The sequence below is a fragment of the Camellia sinensis genome, chromosome 5 (assembly GCF_055761805.1).
Source record: "Camellia sinensis isolate YWXY chromosome 5, ASM5576180v1, whole genome shotgun sequence".
Lineage (NCBI taxonomy): Eukaryota > Viridiplantae > Streptophyta > Magnoliopsida > Ericales > Theaceae > Camellia > Camellia sinensis.
The window spans coordinates 82,605,264-82,627,272 of NC_138965.1; the positions used below are offsets into that span (position 1 = coordinate 82,605,264).

The 22,009-nt window shown below is 33.4% G+C and overlaps 1 protein-coding gene across 3 annotated transcripts; it reads right to left on the reverse strand.

Moving 5' to 3' along the window:
- Nucleotides 1-5,610: 5,610 nt before the first annotated feature.
- Nucleotides 5,611-16,129, reverse strand: LOC145788783 (agamous-like MADS-box protein AGL62). Of its 3 annotated transcripts, XM_082869140.1 has the most exons (5): nucleotides 15,509-16,122; nucleotides 15,009-15,063; nucleotides 12,652-12,717; nucleotides 9,094-11,671; nucleotides 5,611-6,375 (listed from the first exon to the last, which is right to left on the reverse strand). In XM_082869140.1, exons 4-5 carry the CDS (start codon nucleotides 9,251-9,253, stop codon nucleotides 5,714-5,716), a joined length of 822 nt encoding a protein of 273 aa, XP_082725266.1. In that variant the 5' UTR covers nucleotides 9,254-11,671; nucleotides 12,652-12,717; nucleotides 15,009-15,063; nucleotides 15,509-16,122; the 3' UTR covers nucleotides 5,611-5,713. The 3 variants fall into 3 exon arrangements, with proteins under 3 accessions (XP_082725266.1, XP_082725267.1, XP_082725268.1); XM_082869141.1 differs by lacking the exon at nucleotides 9,094-11,671 and having other exon boundaries at nucleotides 15,509-16,129; XM_082869142.1 differs by lacking the exons at nucleotides 9,094-11,671; nucleotides 12,652-12,717.
- Nucleotides 16,130-22,009: the final 5,880 nt, after the last annotated feature.

The following is a 22,009-nucleotide window of genomic DNA, read 5'->3' on the forward strand; positions in this document are numbered from 1 at the left end:
TGAATAAGAGCTAAAGTAAGAGCAAGGCTGAGTAGGAGTAGGAGTAAGAGTAAGAAGTGAACAAGTAAATAAGTAAGAGCGCAAAAATTAGGACTTTATACCTTCTTGTCTAAGTTGTCCACTGAATCTAACGGGTCAAGTAGTTCCAAGCTATTCGGGTTTTATTTGACCCATATGGGGTTAGGACCCATTTAACATTTCGAAGGTCTTGAGATTACATTTTGAACTTTCTCTCAAGGAAATTTCCTTCGAATGAGCATTTTATTACCTCTAGAAGAGGAAAAGTGTGCTTTGAAATGCTTGACTTGGCCTCGAAATGAATGGGTTGCTTCGAAGCCAGTATTGCTAGTATGTTAACAAGTTGGATTAAAGACATGCATATTAGCAAGTACGAACCGTGTGGTTGGAAGAAAGAAACTCATATTTTATTAAGTAAATAAATAATTACATTGAAGGACCTACTTGAGTACATTCTCAATTTCATAAAAATAAGGAATCGAAAAGGTTACAAGGTCATGAAACTTATTCTAGCAAAATACAATGAATGTATGTTCTCTCTCCAACCTTTCGTCAATCTTATCTAATTGGGGCCATTCTAGCTGATGTGCCCTCACTTGATGGAAAAGCTGCTTGGTCTTTATCTCAAACTCTGTTTGCTTCAGTGCCTTCTCCACTTGTCTATCCCATCCATGTTAGCATCTTCTCCATATACTGAGTGATTGTTCTTGAAGTCTTCATAGTCTTCAAGGAGATTCTCTGCTTCGGACTGGGTTTGGATATGAGTGGCAGAAATTTCCTCCAATGATTCGCTAATGGCCAAGGCATTTTTATGCCAGTTGAGCAGGAGAATGAGTTGATCCAAGAAGGTGTAGAGTTCTATCTGAGTCACTGGATTAAGAATGTGGCTTCGAGAGACTATATCATAAGCCCACAAAAGGTTTTTATGAGAAGTGTCGGCTCGAAACACTTCGAAGGTCATATGGGAAAAGGCAATAAGCAGAGTTTGGGCTTTATACTACTAGTAGGCAGTGGGAGGAATTGGGGCTTGGTATGGGAAAAATGTTGGCCTTTGAAGAGGCTGAGTTTTAATTCCTCAATCTAATTAGGATTATGAGGAAGAGGAGGTGCAGCTAGGTCCATTCCAAAAGAATGTGAAAATTAGGCTCATTCACACACTCTAGCCAGTCAGAAGAGCAGAGTTTTTCCTTCTTGGCCATGTACGAAGGACTCAGTTCTAGAGCTTCGACTAGATTGGGAGTTTTTCATACTATTTTTGTTGGTAGAGTGGAGGTATACCACGCTAAAAGTAAGTTGTCTTCCAGGCAGCGAAGGTGATCAAATTGTACGTAAGAGTATACCACTGAGCTGCGAGAAGAAAGAAGAACCAAAGTGGGGTCATCGAATTCAACAAATCTATGATGAATTTGCTCCCTTGTCTAAGGTTGGGATGGTTTTGGCTAGGTATCCCAACCAGTAGCTTTTACAGATGAAGAGACAACCTTATCCCAAGCAGAGAGCTTTGGAGTAGATGAAGAGCCTTTGAGGTCCATATAAGTAAGTTTTTGTTCTAAAGATGTGTACTCTGCGAAAGCCTTCATCACTTGAATAAATAGAGGAGGGTAAGTGTGGCTAATAAATGCATGACAGTTTTTTTTAGGACAACCATTATTGTCTAGTGTCTCTTCATATGCTTGATCAATGAAGGAAAAAGGTTGGTTAGCCATAGAGGAGGTATCAGTCTCTTCGTTTGTTTAGTTAGTGTAAGCGAAGTTCTAAAGCAAAAAGAAGTTCAATGTTCTGGTTTATGAACATTGATTGAAGACGGTAATAGGACAATTAATTACCATGCACGTCCCAAAACGTGGGTAGTATGCCGCAAAAAAAGCGTAGCGCATCAATCCACTAATATCACCAAGTCTTGGTTATATTAGTGAGGGGGTTAATGTTGGCCATATATTTTGTATCAGCCAGCCACAGCCTGACACGTGATCCATTAGGGGTAGTTTGGGGAATTAGTGAAGGTCTCTAGTTGTCAAAGGACATATGGCAAATTATTTCAATGGCAATGGATCTACGAAGAATTGGAATAATCAAGATGAGCAAGGTGACGTGGCCAAACGATTATTGAAAGTTTAAATTCAAATTCAGAAGGGAAGTCCAACTACAAGATTGACTAAGTGGAGGCAAACTACTTGGAGCCATGTCTAATGATCGTGAAGGTTACTTCGACGGTTACCAGCCACTTCGACGATGTAGTTTGCTTTTCATGCTCCTCCGGATACGATTAGCCCTACAGTTCGGACTCCCGTGATTCTGAATTTGAATTCACAAGTGCAATGTGAAATAGATAAACACAAATGAGTCCAAATCCGGCAAATCTTTTAGAAAATCGATTTTGAATCAAAAATGCTAAAAATGGACCGCTTTGCCAGATTTCATAGTTGCTACCTAAATTGTTTTAGGAAATTTGGGAAACTCGTGACTCGTGCCAAAGGCCACGTGTCTGTCGTCACCAAAGTGTCTCAGCTCGAGAACTTAGGTATGAGAGGGAAATGTCATGAATTGAGCACCGCACTCACCCGATCAAAGATCAGCCTCTACTAATCATGATGTGATTTTTATGTACATTATATGATCTTGTTCCGATTATTATGCTATCGTTACTATGTGATGTCAAACAAATATAGACTAATTCACAAAAAGTTGAAACGCTTTGATTTCATGTTTGTTTGAAAATTATTTTGAATTGTTCTGTTTTCTCCCCAGCCTTTGCTTTGTTCTTCCACGAAAATGGCATTGCTTGGTCAAAAAAAGGTGGCCGGTCGGCCAGATGGTCAAGTGGCTGGCCTGCCACTATTTTGGGGGTCTGCCCTACTGCAATAAAAAGAAAATAGAGCACAAAAGGTGGCCGGTTTGAAGTGGTAAAGTGGTGGAGTTTGGTGTGGGTTGTGCCTAAGAATATAACTCAGCTTTTGGATTGATGGAGTGGTTATAAATTTAAGAAAATGCTTAAGTGTATATGGAATGCAGTACGATCTGTGGTCATGTGGTATGTGTGGAAGGCTAGAAATGAAATCAAGCTTGCTGGTTCAGATGTTAACTGGTGTGGTGTCTGTGAGTCCATTAAGTTGCACATTGCTTTTTTGGTTAAGTATCATACTAAGGGGGTTGCTTTTTCAGTTAATGATTTGCTTTATAATTTGAAATCTATTAGGGGGCTTTAAGGTGTGGTTGATGCTGTCTACGTCTTTGTGTTAATGCTGTCTATCTCTTGGTTTGTTGCTGCTCTATGCTGCTATACTGTTGTGTTGTTTAGCTGCTGCTGTTGCTGTGTTGTTATATGATGTATTGCCCTGCTTTGGTTTTCTGCTGATTGGTTTCTCACCAACTAGCTTTTGGCTAGTGCTAGCACATGATTGGGTAGCTTTCTTATGCCAACCTGGTTGGGATGAGTAAGGTTTACTATGATACTATTAGCACTGCTTTTGTTTATCTTTATCTTTATTGATGTAAGATGTAGAGATTTTTTCCTTGGTTCTAATTCAATAAAGTGTTATTTTTGCTGATTAAAAAAAAAAGTAATTCATTAATAAGAAAATTTTAACAAATTTCCATAATTTTTAAGGTGAATGGTTAGGGTTAGGGATCCTTATGAACTTGAGTGATTCGTTAAGATCAACCGACCGATTCAATACACTCACATTTAAGCAATTTTGATAGTATGAGAAGCTGGAAGCGAATAATTTTTTTTAAAATTCCCTTATATTTGGATGGATGGCGAATGATAGGTCACCCAACCTAAGCTGATCCTCCAACCCTCTTTAAGAAAATGATATTATGTTTTTATACTTTGTATGTTGAAAAAATACATTTTACTTAGTAATAATACTAGTTATTTATAAAATTTGAAAATTTGACCTTTATTTTAATTATAAAAAATGAAGAATAAGTCTTTTAGATTCAAATAATGTCCAAAATAGTAAAAAATTACTCTAAAATAAAAAATAAAACATAAAATAGTAAAATCCAAATCGTCAAATCTATTCGCATCCACCCGCCAACCCGTATGGTCCACTCAATCCGCATCCGCTAGCTAAGCTGACGAATGCAGATTGAATTTTTCAAATCTGCCTAAATTCAAATGGATGATAGATGAAAGGTAATCCGACCCAATCCGATATATGAGTACCTAGTTAGAGTGTCTCCAACGATTTGCCATTGGAGCTGCCATTGCTATAATATAACAACAGTTGTGCTCTAATGATGAATATGGTAGCTATCAAAGTTGACAAATGTTAAAACTTGTGGCAAATTTGATACAAGTTTTGGCAGCTGTCATATTCATTAACTCAGCTAAAACCAACCATTTCTCTCCCTATGTCCTTCCCTTCCTCCTAGCAAAACAAATAAATTTTTACAGTATCGTCATTTTTGCAGAACTAAATACAGAAACTGGTGTGTTGGGAACACACCAGTTTCTGTATTTGGTTCTGTCAAAATGACATTTAACCATTGGAACACATTGCTATAATTCTACTATTTTGTACTATTCATTACCAAATTATAATAATAATAATAATAATAATAATAATAATAATAATAATAATAATAATAATATAACATGTGCCATTGAAGATCCTCTCGGAATTGTCATATTATTCAAAAGATTTTCAATCACACACTACATTAAACAATATAATTTACGGGATATAGCAAACCCTCAAAATATTTGTAAGCACAACATCAACAAGGCCAATGGCCTTTAATTCACTAATTGTAAAATTCATGACACATTTTAAATTTTTAGCAATTACAAAATAATTCAAATCTTAATTTTGTCAATTATGAACCGAATACAAATCACAAACAGATCAGGTAATCTAATGTTTTCAAACTTTTATTATTTATCTACTCATGTCAAACCTATTATCACACACAGAGTTGCATACATTCTATCATGTCTCAAAAATCACAATACATTTTTAAGTTTTTAACAGTTACAAAATTTATAACACATTTATTCTCATAAATCTTTATTTCCGTTTAATTACATTGAGATCCAAATACTCATATTCAATAGTCACATGCTATCACTTACATATAATAACGGTAAATCAAAGATTAAGCAATAAATTAAATATGCAACTATTTCACGTACTACTTTAGCGACAAATTCGAAATGATATTTGATAACAATTATATTCCATTTCAAGTTATTTTAATTTATAATCCTTGACTTTACAATTATTTAACATTAACACTGCAATACAATATCCTCAATATTAACCACCAATGACTAAAATCTACCAATTGCATATACAATAAAAATTTCAAATATCCTATAATATTATTTATCATAGAACATATGACAAAATTATAAAATAAATAAAATACTCTTACGTTAAAAGTCCTTGCGATTTTTTATCCATTATACATCTTTAGAAAACACGGAAATATATCTAAGTGAAAATCTCATAACATTTAATCATTACATAATTATAATAATAAAACTTAATAATATCTTTGTAACGGAAATTTTTAAAATCAATATTAATGTTCATAACAGTCAAACAAATTAAATAGCAATAACACCTGTAACAGTCAAACAAATTAAATAGCAATAATTAATTTTATTTTTATTAAAATTCCAACAAATTAAACCCAAAATCATAAGCAAACATGCAAGTTCTTCGTAGCAACAAACGTCAAAATATCAAAAAAATCCATGTCCGTAGTCGAGGGTATATCCATATGGCGTCATGGACAGACGTAGCCCTGAAACCTTAACACCATCAGAAGCACCTCCAACACGCCCTCCCATGGAACTTGACCCAGCTTCAAAAAACCTCGAGGGGTTCGATTCCTCCATCTGAATCTTCTCGCTTTGCTTCGCAACATTCTTCTTTAGATCCTCCATTGCAACCTTCAATTGCTCGAGTTGCTGAAGTCCAAGCTCGCTAACCGGTGCTTCCCACCAACAATTGTCTCGGCTAGCTTTCCTCATCTTGTTAAGCTCTTCACCTCTTTTCTTCTCTGCTTCCAGCATATCAAGTGCTTCAGTAAGTTGCAAGTTGAGCTTGCTAACATTTGCATTGCAGTGAGCCTTGACAAGTTGGAGCGAGCCTGAATTGGGTAGAGAGTTTCGAGAGAGAAAACAATCTACAACAGTGTCAACACAAGGGTGGCCAAAAGAGAAGGCCTTTTCGCCAGGAGAGAAAACGATGATAGCAATTTCAGCACCACATAGGGTGCAGAGTTCGCTTGCCTTCTTGAATAGCCCAGAACGACGCTTTGAGAAGGTAACCATTCGGTTGCTTTCATTTGACATTCTTGTCATCGCGATCTTCTGACGGCCTTTGCCCTTCCTTTCCATGGCTGCAAATGATGAGAAAAAAGGAAAAGAAAAATTATTAGAGAAATAGGAAATTGAAATGGTGATTATCTAATGAGAGAAACCTGAGAGTATGAGTATATATAGGGTGACTCCATATATATATAAATTTAATTTACTCTCAAAGTTATTGCATATTTCCTTCCTTTTAGGTTTTAATACTATATTTTACATGCCATTTAATTTAATTACATGCTTTGGGGCAAGTTACTCTGTCTCAAAATTTCCATATTCTTTTACTCTCGTACGCTGACAACTACCCAATGTGATATAGATCTCAAAACAAAAATGAGTGTTGGAACTTAAAAGGATAGCGAAAGCATGCAATTTTGTTCTCTCAAAATTAGATTCTATTTGGGGCCTCATACATTGCCAAATTATTTATTTTTTTCCTTCTTTATACAAATGCAATCAATCATAATACTTAAATGTTTATCACTAATCCAAGTATATACTTAAATGCAATATAATTTTTTTTTGCAAATTAATATCGTTGTAATACATCTGTTATACCCAATAGACTCGTATTTATGGCCATAAATTGCCAAATAGAATGTGATACAAAAGATGGTGAATTAACAGGAGGAAACAAATCGAACAATGTCAAGTCCGTAAACATTTCCACTTCATTTTCCTTAAGCTTCCTTTATTGGAAAAAAGAAAATTAAGAGAAGAAAACCACACGCACATATAAAAAGTGCATAAATTTATTATGGTTACATTACTACATATTACCATGTTAATTATTTTGTTTTACCGCATTTTAATCGTGTTTTTGTAGTTAAACCCTTTGTAATTTTGAGTCGTGCAATCACAAATAACTCGGCTATATATGGAAGTGACAGAAAGATAAAATACGAGAGAATAAACTCACGTGGGCAATAGTGGAGGGGACTCTAGAGTATATTAGGCATCGTATGGCAACTTGAAGTTTTAGTCAAAAAGTCAAAGTCATTATAAGTTATCATTATAAGTTGTCATATCACTCTATTTTTTTTTTTACATCTTTTTATAAAAAGTCAAAAAATTACTAAAATAACATGTTCTCAAACCAAGCCTAAAACAATGTGAGATAAATCTAACAAGCCAATTAAGGCTCTTTATTTAAGAAGGCCTCTAAATTTGTAACTCTTAATTATGTATACATTAGACCCATCGTATTTTAAAAAAATTATGGCACCGATCATGTCATATTAAAATCCACATATAAATTTTAAAAAAATTATTAGTGAAATATTTAGATGATATAGCAGCACTAAAAAAAAAGAAATCAAATAAAATAAATAAATAAAACTTCTTGGGGGCCTAATTTGCAAGGAACACTTCCATTTATCCCATTAGTGTTATTAGGAGTTTTAAATCCTTTAATATGTAATTGTAACCAACCTCATAAAATTTCATAATTTTATTTTAAAATTGTTTATATGAAATATTTTTCTATAAAGCTAAATAGTTCAATAGTTGAAATTTCATAATTTTATTTTAAAATTGTTTAGCTTTGTAAATTCTGTAATTGTGAGTGGTTTTGATCCCTATATCATGGAAAATTGATGTGGTTGAGTAATTATTTGATATTTTTATATGAATTGTGAAATTACAAAATTAAAAAAAAAAAAAAATAGTTTCGAGAAATTATATAATTGTGATTCCTTTTTTCTATGGATTAAAATGTTTATTTCTAATGAAATTAAAGAGAACTTTAGGCAAATTATTATATTTTGCAAACTCGTACATTGCATTGCATTGCATTGCATTTTCTTACTGGTCCATTATTTTGGATGTTGGAATATTGGAAAGGGGGCAAACGGCATAATAATCCGAATAGTGAATCGGTTTTTGAAAAATGTGGAGTACTACATTGGTATTCGTGCGGGCAATCAATGTGTCCAATTGCCTTATCGCATGCTTGATGCTGGATTAATGTACGAAATGATGTTTTCAAGGTGCTCAATTGCCCTTCAGTACTTGATGCCAAAAAAATGTGAAAAACTGTTGATGACAGTAAATGTGGGGCTATTGTTATATATATATATATATATATATGTATATGTATGTATATATATATGTATGTATTTGGCTCACACTTTGGGATTCTAGTGCATTACCGCCCCATTCTTGATAGTGGTTTGCTTTAATAAAGGTGTATTAATGTATCATTCTTTTGCATAGAACAAAGAGATGAATTTTGGACAGGATATTGCATTGGCATGATCATACTTATATCAAATGTTTATATATCTCGTTATATGCATTTATATTGGGTAATCTTGCTTATTCCTATCATAATTAACACTTTCAAGCCAAGATTATGGAGTTATACCTCGTTGACTAGATGATGGGGATATTTTGATGGAGCATGGACGCTCATTTTGATTTGCTACTCGTGCAATACAGCTACCGAGCTAAATTGTAAAGATAATATTCTATTTTGTGTAATCAAGACCCTTGTCTTGAAAGATGTAAGCTATTAAGGCATCCTTATTTGTATCTCTATCTAGCTCTTTGAACTACTAGTATAATTATTTGTGTTTTGGAAAGATATTAATGTATTGTGAACATGTAATTTGTTGGGAAATTCAAGCAGAAAGAAAAGTATTTTTAGATTCTATTTATATCTTTATTAAACACTAACTTCTATTATGAAATGGAAATAAGAATAAAAGGGTTGATAACTATAAATGATTAAAATATTGGGGTGTTACATTTTACTTTGGGAGGGGCAATACTTCGCCATAAAAGTTTGCAGTTGTTGCTGTCCTCGCCAAGAGGTAGATGGCAATGAGAGATAAGAGGTTTAAGAGTAAATAGACCATGTTTGTCAGCCAAACAATGGAGGGAGTCATTTTGACGATGGAGTGGCATGACACCTAAGAGTAAGTGAAGAAGATCCCTCAAGAGATCATATTCCCAATGGCAAAGATGACGTCTAAATTGTAGATTCCAAATTGCTCACTCACTAGAGTGTGAGAAGATTTCAGCAACCGTATTATCTTTCTTGGTGAAAATGGAGAACAATTTGGGGAAAGCCTGAGAAAGAGGTCTAGTTAAGATCCATACATCAGACCAAAAGAAGATGTCAATTCCTGAACCAAGCTTCAAAACCAGATTATTCAAGAGGAAGTCACTAAATCCGTCACCTCCCCAACCAACCTCACAGATTTCATTCCAAATCTTAGAGAAGGAAGATGCTTGCATATCATAGGGGAACCAACTATTGGCTCTTGACTTCAAATTTATTAACTATCACTTTTCTCCAGAGTGCATGCTTTTCAGAACCATAACGCCGCCACCATTTTCCATGCAAGGCATCATTTTTTAACTTTAGAGATTGAACAGCGAGCCGCCAAACCTTCTCCATAGTTATAGCTTTCCAACTTGCAAGGTGAATTCCTCTTTTTTCGCCACACCCACCCCAAAGGAACTTTCTCTGTAATTTTTCATGTTCAGAACAAACGCTGACTGGCATCTTATAAAGAGACATAAAATAGATTGGAACGTTGGCAAGAGATGCATTAAGCATAGTTAATCGTCCTTCCAAGGATAGATACTTCTGCTTCCAAGAGGATAAACGAGACTTGAATCTATTGCTAATTGGTTGCCACACCAAGACTGACCTTTGATTGACTCCAATTGGAAGGCCTATGTAGGCTAGTGGAAGATTCGCAATTTTACAGCCAAGAAGCTCTGAGGCCTAATGCATGAAACTATTTTCAACTCCAATTCCACAAATGGGGCTATTGTTAAAGTTTACTTTTAACCCAGACATTAGCTCAAAACTGATTAGGATGTTCTTGACTTGATTGAGCTCCTCCAAATCAGCAGATGCAAACAGCAATGTGTAATTGGCAAATTGGAGGTGAGATTACCAACCCATTAGTACCAACAACAACCCCCTAAATCAAGAAGACAATTAAGTCCTTCGGCCACAATCAAGAAGAGAAAGGGGGAGAGAGGGTTCCCTTGTCGGAGGCCTTTGATCATGACAAATTTGGAGGAGGTAGAACCGTTTACAAGAACTAAGACTGAAGCTGAGGAGAGACACTCGCGTATCCAAGTACACCGCTTGAAGCTTGGAGTTGAAGATCATTTGGAAGAACAACTTGAGTGTTTGGCGCATCATTCATTTTCTACTTCTTGCCTCCATTTCTTAGTGTTTAAAGCTTCAAAGAGGTAGGGATTTTCTCAATTCTCCTTAGAACGACATGTTAGGATGATTTCAAGTTAATTTTTTTTTTTTTTTTTTTTTTTTAAAAAAAATTTCATAAAGGTATGGCATGATTTGGTATGAAGAGCTATGTTACACAGACTTTTCAAAACAAATCAAATACCCGTGTCGGACACCCGTCACTCGGACAAGGGTATGGGATATGTGTCGGATACTTTTCAACGGATACTTTTTATATAATTTTATATAACACTATTATTATATGTACATATTGTTGTATAATTGCTATAAATGTCATTTTGACACTGTAAGTTACATATAATATCATTTTATCTCACATATTAGATTAAAAATATAAAAATATGACATTTTTTTGCTGAGTCCACATACCCTTAAATTTATGATTTGATGAGTCTGACCTCTAGATACATATCCGCATCTAACACTCGTATCCGAGTCCATGTAACATAGATGAAGAGCATGATTTAAGAGCATGATTTAAATGATTTGATATGAAAAGCATGATTTAAATTGTCTCGTTTAAATCTATGTGATACATGTTGTTTATGACACTTGAAACTAATTTTTGGGTTATAGTTATATTTACGTATTTTAGACTTGAAAAGTTACTTAGTTGGTGGGTTTCATGAATTTGGAGTATAATGTGGCCATGTTTTATTTAAATTCGTGAAACACAATGTTGAATAAATTTGTGCTTAAATCTCAAAAAGTATTATCTATGCCATATTCTAAGATTCTTGATGTAAAGGATATGAATTTTTGGATTTTTTTTTTTTTTTTTTTTTTGTGCTTAAATCTCAAAAAGTGTTATCTATGCCATATTCTATGATTCTTGATGTAAAGGATAAGATTTTTTGGAATAACTTTAGATTTTTGTTAAATCTTGACAATATTGAAAATTTGGGAAAAATAATGTAGTTGGGCTAATAAGGTGATTAAATATCGTAGTTATAAAGATGATTTGATTTGGTTGAGTTGTGCGATTGTTTTATATTTAGAAATTGAAAAACTTAAGTGACTCGTGATTAGATCAAGATTTAATTGTACCAATTCCCAAAAGGGTATGAGCAAGCTTGACTTGGAAGTCTCACAATCTGCGAGAATGAGTACAAGAAACATAAATGGAAACACCACATTTGTAAAGTGTTGTAATCAGAAACTATAGAAATACAAATGATAGGACTATGTCGGTGAAGATCAGTATCAAACCACAAAGCTAATATTGCAACAGAAGGGGATTACAAAACAAGAAAGCTGACAAATGAGAGGGTTTTACTTTCTTTGTCTAAATGAGATGATCAAAATATATTCGTAGCATCACTACTAGTCCAATCACAACTCAAATATTTGAAACAAGGAAACTGAGTACTAACTATAACTATTCATGGACTGAAAATGTTATATATTAAATAAATAAAATGAAAATGTTAAGTGCTGCCAAAGCTATATATTCAAAAACAAATCTAGGAAGCATTTCACTCTGTAACAAGTAGATAACAATTAAGAGTTGAGGAGTACTGATATCATATCCCCCATTGAAGCTAAAAAAACAATGCAATCTTCCTAAAAAAACCTCCATAAGCAACCAAACAAATCTTTCATAACACAACCCAAGCATGACCAAAAGACTTTACATTCTATCGAAGAATTTGTAGGCAAGGGAGGAATAAGGGACTATTTGCATATTCAAATCAATGTGTCAAACAATTTAACTATATATAATGTTGCTTTTAGTGAGTGAAGAAAGGTATTAGGAAAAAAAAAAACTCTTTCTTTAGTAAAGTGTTTTTGAAAGCACATGAGTAGCGGAAATTTCTTACTAAAATAAACCAAAAATCAGACAGTAGAATCACAATTTTCCGAAAAATAGTTTACCATCAAGAAGGAATTAGTCTATTGTCATGTCAAACCACCCCTAACAGATAAGATTGGGAAAAAAATAAGAATAACCTGACAACTTTAATTGACATAATTAGACCACAACAAAACCCATTTGAAATGAAGAAAAACCCACTACCCCAATTGACATTATTATTATCAGTAGCCAAATTAAGTTGAAAGAGTATTCTTTTACCTGGATTCGTATCCTCACATCCTTGATCTTTGGTCCCATGTTAGCATGTTTGTTTAAATTTGTAACCTTCTCAAAAGAAAAAGAAAAATAAAAAATCAGCCTATAATAACTCTTTGGTAAAATAAAAAATAAATAAATAATAAATAAATAAATAAAAACTGAAGATTTAAATCCATTTGCAATGCATGTTTTCCTTTCCGATAGTTAGGAACAAAAGAAGTGCTGAAATAATGTACTCATTGAAAAAGCTCATTATGTCTATATTAATTTCTAAAGTTCAAATAAGTTAAATTGTGAACTGCATTAATTTAGGGTTTTTGGGAAGTATAAATTTTAGTTAAAAGGAAAAAAAGTCATTACAAAAAGTCAACTAACTCTTCTCTCTGTTTTTTTTTTTTTTTTTTTTTTTTTTGCAGGTCTGTTCGTAGAAAAGTCAAAAAAACCCACTAAAAAAGCCAATTCCAAAAAAAAACCCTTAATGCACAAGACAGCCAAGAATACTAAGGTAGTACCTATATAGCTAGAAAGTGGTACCTACTACTTGTGATCCGGGCTCATTATCACTAATTAGTTGATGGAGATGAGAGGTTAACTTAACTTGTGTTGAAATTAGATCTTTGCTTGATAGATGAATTGGACACATTCTTTTTTTTTTGTTTTGATTGGCACCAGGTGTCCAGATCAAAGCCCAACCAAATTGGACACATTCTATAACCATAGAATGGCAAATTACTTCTTGAGAAGTCAACATCCATTTTGTTTGGTGACACAATTAGAACAATACTATGCTTACCATTTTCATATCCCATTTGATTAGGCACTAGTCACTATCGTTGGTGTAATGAGTCTCGCATAAATGTTGTTAATATCCAAGGGCTATAAAATTGAAGCGTGAAAATGTTTATGTCAGCACGAAGGTGTGGTTGTTTTTTGAATGTGACCCATAAGACCTCATCCTCTATCTTCCCTTCTCTTCCACCCCAAATCACTCATAACCAAGCAAAACTCAAGTTTAAACAAAAAATTAAAAACAAAAAACCTCAATAAGTCAATGCCCAACTGATTTTTGCTTGAAGGCCCATCACATTGAATTTTGCAAATTAATAATTGTACTCTTTCACAAATTTTAGTTTAATAATTACCCACAGTAGAATGCAATAATGTCTCCACGATAAAAGTATAAAGAGTAGAAACTCAAATGAAGAAATCAAAGAAATTCACAAATTACAAACATTGAGAGCAAGGGAGCAACAATCTACAAATTAGGAAAAACTAGTGATCATATGAAAAGAAAAAATTTAGATTCCACAATTTAATAAGACCAAAAGTCCTAATTATGCCAAATCCAGTTATTTCCAACACAACCAAATTTACCTTTTCTTTAACATGTCATGATCAATTCAAACACACAAAAATAATATAAAAAAAAAAGCCCCAACATATTCGATGCAATCCAATTAAAATAAATAAGCTATAACTTTGGTTTCTTACTTGATCAACAGTTAAATTAGATATGGACAACTTCAAAATAAGGAAAACACTAAAATGGTGTTCTCCCTTTGAAGCATTGGAATCCATGCTAAAAGAAGGGAAAACACAAAAAAATAAAATAAAATTGTGCACAACTTATTTGAGCATATATATATATATATAGAGAGAGAGAGAGAGAGAGAGAAAGGTAGGTGAATAAAAAATGAGTAAGACCTCTCCATTTCCCTACCACCCAGATATAACCAAACACATGAAGCATTAATCAGATGTCGATGGCTTAGGAACAATAGCATAGATTGCATTAGTTTTGAACTTTGTATGGATGGGGTTTTTCAGTTTTTTTTTTTTTTTTTCTTTTTTCCCCCCCTGTTTGGATGGTTATGAAGCTTTTCTTGGATAGATATGAGATTGGGGCTAACCAAGGTTACAACAAATTTTTGGGAAATGTTATTAAAGAGAGCTAAAAATCCTTTGTTTGAGTGTAGAGAAAACAGAAAAACAAACTTATTTTTCCTACTAACCAAAAAAAAAAAAGAAAAGGGCAAACAGGTGAAGAAGAAGAAGATGAAAGTGAAAACTAGACTAACATACATGGTCCTAATCCAAAAGTTCTGTTAGTGGGTAAATACATATAATTCCAGCCAGTCCGTATATATCAGTAAACCTACTAATGTGGTATCAGATTATTCCAACCAATTTGCTTCATATGTGGAAAAGTTCACTTAATTGATAACTAAAACGAACATAATATTCAGTTCTTACAGTCGAATTACTACATAGATATAGATTCGCATACACACAATATTCACAATATTCATCAAACTAACTTAATAACCAAATTCTACAGAGATAAACACAATACTCACCTCATCAAATCAAACGCATCAATATTAGCTGTTGAATCCAAAGACCTTCAAAACCCTATAATATTTTCCATAAATCCCAATCAGTATACCAACACCAAAAAAAAAAAAAGAAAATTGTTTTTACAAACGTTCCATGTGTGTAGTTTCTTTATGAATAAATCACGAATACAACTACATTTGAGTGTTAGCCCCAAAAAAATAAAAAATAGAAAATAAAAATTGTAGTTAGTTTACAAAATTTGAATCTCATTCCTTCAAGAAAACTAGAAATGAATGTTTGTCACATACTATTTTTCAAGAATTTATTGGGACACCATTATTAGTAGAAATTACCTCCCTCGGACCCTTTCCCCTCCACAAATTAAATGCATATGTTTTGACATAGTTGAAGTTTAGATTTCAATCTAAAAAATGGCCAACCAAACAAGCTTCCCATTTTTCAATGTTTTCCCAAGGTGGGAGGATCAACAACGTCAGTATTGCTATCAGGTGAAAAATACCTTAGTTTCACAGCAGATCTCTGATTTGTAGCTACCACCGACGCCCAGGTCTTCTTCTCCGGCACAACTGGGTCCGCCACTGGGACAGAGTTGGCAGCATCATTACACACCCCTTGCTCGCTTTGATTTACCAAGAACACAGTCCGTTGCCCAACAAGAACCCCGCAGTACATCTACTTCGCCTCTAGAAGAATCCCCAAAACCTCATTAGACACCTTCATGAACTCCGATCCCTTTTTTCCTTCCACTACATCTACTTCGCTTCTAGAAGAATCGACCCCACGAGGGTTAAGAGAATCAGCCATAATCAATGAGAGATTGATGAAACCCTAGAAACGAGATGTTTCTAGAGAGAAGGCAGACATTCTCTCTCCAACCCATCTAACTTTTTTTTGTTTCATTACAACTTTCTAACTGAGTCAATAGCTTCCCACCATTGTATTCAACTTGAAGAGGCTTTTGCTTCTTGGAGCTCTTGATGTCGATTTGGGTTTGGGTTTGGGTTTGGGTTTGGAGCTTGATAGAGAGAGAGGTAGAGAGAGTGAGGGTTTGGAGAGTATTTTCTATGTTAATGTTCTTTCAAGAGATGATGACAGCACAGAGAGAAGGAGAGATGATGGCAAAATTTTGGTTTTTAGTTTTTTGAATTTAATTTTTTGAAAGTTGGTTTTTTTTTTCATATTTTTTTTTATTTTTAGTGAATATTCTTAAAATTTTAAATATATTTTTTATTTTTTTTAGATACATTTTAATTAGATATATTTAAAAAGTAAAATATTTATAAAAGAATATTTTTAAAAATTAATAAATATATAAAAATAAGAAAAATATACTAAATTTTTATATTTTTTTATATTTTTGATATTTAGTGAATTTTTTAAGTATTTTTTTTACGAAAATTATACTTTTTAAGTGTATTTATGTTAGGTCTGTCTAAAAATATAAAATAAAAAAATTACTTAAAATATTAAAAAATTCGGTAATAACAAAAAATAATACAACAAATAAAAAAGTAAATTTTCTGAAAAAATATTTTTAAAAAATTGGAAACAAACATAGTAATTGTTCTTCATTGTGTGTATTTGGGTGTGTGGATGATGAAATCCAATTTTTTTTTTTAGATTCATATTGGGGTTAAAGAGTTGGGATTTTTGAATTTTTTTTAATTTTTTGGTGTTTGGCGCTTGAAAATTTTGTTTTGGCACCATTTTTTTTTTTTGTTGATCATATCCTTCACCACAGCAATTGCGTGTCGTGAAAATTGCAATATTTTAAACAGCTTGCTTTTCTTGCGTCATGGAAAGTGTAATTTTTAACGCCTGGCTTTTTGTGCGCCGTGAAATGTTCAATTTTTTTAACAACTGGTATACGTGTGTCATGTATAGTTGATGTATTAATGGCATGCCATATGTACGTCATGGCACTATTCTACTAGGGACGGAATGGGGTCGTAACAATTGTGCAAATGAGTAATTTTCCTGCATCAACAAGCATAATTTTCATTGTCAATTTTGGTTGAAGGTTTCTTGGGACTTTAAAAGGGTATGTCAGTAATAGAGCACATCCAGAAGGTTCTATTGCTAAAGCTTACATTGTCAAAGAGTGTCTTACTTTTTGTTCAATGTACTTAAAAGGGATTGATAAACCCGAACGAAATGATGATGGTGGGGAATGTGGTCCCTGGGATGGAGGTCTTCACCTAAAATGCTCGTTTATTCTCACCTCTCACAAGGGCTCTTAACCCTTTGCAGAATGAATGAGAAACGGCTCACTGGTTTGTGTTGTACAATAGCTCTGAGGTGGAGCCATATATTGAGTATGTATTGCAATTTAATTATGTTTATGCATAATTGTTCCATTTTGTTTCAAACTCTTTAAGTTACTTACGTGTATCACATTTCCTTGGGTAGCGAGCACAAGAATATTGTGCGTAATCTATAAGGACGTGACATAACTCAGGTACAACGAGAAGAATTCCCAAAATGGTTCAAAATTTGTGTAAAACATACGAAAGAACTTAACTGAATACTCATGTAATAAGTTTCAATTCACATTAACTTAGTACACTTGTTATATAGTGTTTTATGTAGATGATTGATTTGTGAACGAAAGGGTTACCTGAAGTAACTGACAAATTGTGGTCATTAGCAAATGGTCCTGTATTGGTAATTGACTTTTATTCTGGGTGCATCTGCAATGGAATTCAATTCCACACTAGAAAATCGTGAAAATCGTCATACGTGCCAAAATAGTGGGTTGGTCGTAGAAGGGGACCACAATGGGAACCAAATTAATTTTTACCACTACTAGTGCAAAATATGAGAATTGAAATACTTGCATGGGGATATAGTGGTTTTGTTCCAATGTGCATGGTACGACATCGGTCACAAGAATAGAATATACTCCGATGAACATGTCAGAAGTATTGATCTTACAAGACTTTGGTATAAAGATGACCAATTTGTTCTAACTAGTCAGGTGAGACAAGTATTCTACTTCAATGATACCAACAAAGGCAAAACTTGGAGAGTTGTTGAACGGGTTAAGCATCGAGGAGTATGGGATATACTAGAGTAGGACGATGTCTCTAATGATGCTTTTCAACATGATGAAACCATTGATGGTGTTGGGGTAGTGATCCAACCTAATGATGTTCAATACAGTAGGGATGATATGGATCTTGAGGTCATTTTCAATGATCAACTAATGGCAGAGAATTTAGTTCACAATGATGATGAGGATGACGCAATGATAGAGTATAATGATGATGAAGATGTTGAACAACATAGACAACTTGATGTTGATGTAGATCCTGATATAGATCTTGATATAAATTATGATATGTAGTGTTTGCTTTTTTATTATATGGACAAAGTGTTATAATTTTATAATAAATTGCTTGGTTTACATTTCATGGCATTGTTTTTCAAATTTCATAGCATTGTTTCACATTACATTTCATTTCATTTCATTTTATGCCATATCTATAGTTGTAAAGATGTCCACAAACGGTAAATTATTTTTGAATCTCAGCGGCTTGCTTTAGAAGATGACGAACTATGAGAAGGACAGAAAAAAACAATTCAAAAAAATAAAATCAAATTTGATGCTCTAGGGATAAAGACCCTCAAGAATTCAATGTTTGGTTCTATTCAAAAGGACAATAATAAAAGTTCTAGGGTGGGAAAGAGAGAGGTGGGTGAACATGATAATGACGAGGACTATCAACCACTTGATGATGATGAAGGACTAAGTTCTTCAAGTGATGATGGTGAGCTATTTGATTCTCAAGTGATTGAGGTAATATATGTGTATAAAAAGTAATTTCTCTATTTTTTTTTCACTTGTTATATTACTTGTGTTATGTCTAGTTATTTCAAAAAAAAAAAAAAAAAATTAAATAAGCATCCTTAAATTATTGAAAATGTGCTCACAATTCATTTTTATATTATGTCAATATATTCATATGGGTCCCGATAATAAAACAAGTAGGGCTGCAACTCGCCTAATAGCTTCACAAACACATAGGGAAGAGAGAAGTACTCCTGATGAAGATATATTTACTCTTTCGAGACGACCTTTAGCAGCACAAGTTACTCATTCAGACAGCACACCTGAGGTGTTGACCCAACCAATCCATCTTCCCGCCTTATATACTAGGCCCAATCAGCTTCCTACCTTAGCCACTCAACATGACCACCTTTTGAGCCCATGTACTGTCACTAACAGTGGAGGTGAGAAATAAATGACCACTTAAATGAAATGATAATTTCTTATCTCAATATTTATTTAGTGCATTCATGTTTCATGTCGACTAACTTGAATAAAATTTTGGTCATAATAGCATCAATTCCAATTTTGGACAAGAAGCGTGTACGAGGACCGACTCAAGAAAAGAACACGGAGAAGATTAGAAAGGAACGTGGTAACTGAATACTCGTTACACTTAACCGTTTGACCAAAGCAATAGAAAGGGATTACACCACATCGTTAATAGCTGCTCTTGGTCAACAAATTCGAGTTCATGCCCCAGTCCAAAATGATGGATGGATAGCCATTGAATTTGGGTTAATAGAGTCCATTGTTGCAAGAGTTAGGGTAATTTGAATTATATGTATTATATATTCAACATGTTATTTATCTTAATCGCAATGATATATAAAATATATTGAATTTTATTGTTGCCAATTGCAGCAAACTTTTGACTTTGGGGACTACAATAATGATGTGGATGTGAGATGCATTATTAATCAGAAGAGCCAAACTTTATATACTGAATGGAAAAGTAAATTACACATGCACTACAAATCCCTTAAAGAAGACAAAGTATCTGATCTCAAAAGTCATACATTATATCCTTGTACACAGGATGATTGGAAATGAATGATTGACAGTCTGTGGAAAACTGACAATTGGATGGTATTTATAAAAATATTTACTAAAATAATATCCTCCTTGTACATTAATTAATGTTACCTATTTTTGTTTTTATTTGTAGGAAAAGTCAAAGAATGCGATGAAAGTAAAAGGTTGTGTGAAGTATAATCATACGATCAGCTCGAGATCATTTGCATTGTGAGCATCTATGCTTGTAAATGTAGATTTACAAATTTGAACATACTAAATTATAAATACATAATTATTGTTTGACTAGAAAATCTAATGAAATGAAAGGTACAAGGAAGCAAACCGACTATTACGAAACTATTCAAGGACACCCACAAACGTCACCGACATGGGGAAGTGTGGATAAATAGCACGGTTGAGGAATATCATGTAACCATAACTATTTCAATTTCAATAATATATGTCTGCATTTTGATATTATGTTTTAAGCTTACTTATATTTCATTCATAGGCCACTATGGTTTCAAAGATCATTGAGTAGTCTCAACCCTAGTGTCACACATCCATTATCTGAGGAGCAAATTTCCAGGGAAGTACTTGGGAAGAGGTCAGTCTACTTGAAGGGATATGGGATCCACAAGGACACTAGTTCATCTTCCACACATTTTGAGGCTCCTAATTCTAAGGTGATTGTTCTTCGACAGCAGTTAATTGACCGGCAACAACAATTGGCTGACCAGGGAAAACTGTTATTTGACCAGGCTAAAAAACATGAGTACAATGCAAGTTGTTATTCAAATGTTGGCTGCAAAAGATGGGATAAATCTAGCAAGCATTCTGGGGTTAGTTCCAAGCAACAGTGTCGGGGAGGATGCATCGGGTGTAAGAGAGGATGAAACTTCTCTCGGTTGAAATAAAGGTAAATTTGACACCTCATTAAACTGATTTATTTTATATAACTTGAATAACATGTGTCAACAATCTAAAATTATATAAACTTACAACATGCAATACATTTCTATAACAATCTAAAACTTCAGGTTTAAAAATAGGATACAAAACTTTGTGAAGAAAATCACCAAAAATTTGAATTAGCCATAGAAATACCCAATAATCAGTTCAAACACTTAGTAAGGACCAAAGTGACTTATACAAACTCGCGGAACAAGCACTCGACTCTCAATTTCAAAATTAAGTTCAAACTTGCATTTTTTGAACTCTTCAACTTTAAAATAGAGAAAACCATGTAATAATCATGAAAATGCCCAGGAATTGGTTTGAACACCTTATTAAGGACAAAAATGACTTGTAGAAACTTACGGTATAAGCACGAAACTTTCGGTTTGGAAATTAGGCTCAATTTTAACTAATTCAAAAAAAGATAAAATACTCATGTTTTTACACTTAAAAAGGAAATAAGTTTAATTAATTCAATTAATTTTAACTGTATGTGTATATTATTTTTGAAGTTAATGCATTGATAAAATACATGATAATTTGTCGTTTCGCACATAGGCATTAATTTTATTTTTCTTTGTTTCATTTTATAGGTTATTTTGTTGAATATTTAGATACTTTTTGAGATTATTATGTTTAGGATTGTTGGATGTAGTTAGACACATTTTAGGATTCTTATGTTTAGTATTATTGGATATTTGAACAAAATTTGGGATATTGAATTGCATTTGATATTAATTTGGTTACATTATGAATTGTTATGATGTTGTGTAAAGTTTAGTTTGTATTATTTGTTATATATAGATTTTTTTTTGTATGTTTTACCGAGATATACAAGTTATAGAGAAATTGGATTATCCTCATGTTTCTTGGTGGCTCCTTCTAAATGTTAGTGCCTGTGTTTGATATTGTAATTATTTTGATTTGCTCTCCCATATGAGCTGTACATGGGCTTCTTTTGTGATGGCTTGGATGGTTATTGTTTTTGTTTATAACAACATTGGTTGAGTTTCCATTTCCTAAGTGGTTTATATGCCCTGTTTGGGCCTGTTCAGACATCCATGCCCTACAAGGAATAACAGTTTTGCCGACCAAAATATTAGTCGCCAAAGGTTGAATTTTTAGCCGCTTATACCATTAACCGACTAAATTGTTTTGTCGCCAAGTTAGTCGCCTAAACCCTGTCAAACGCGTTTG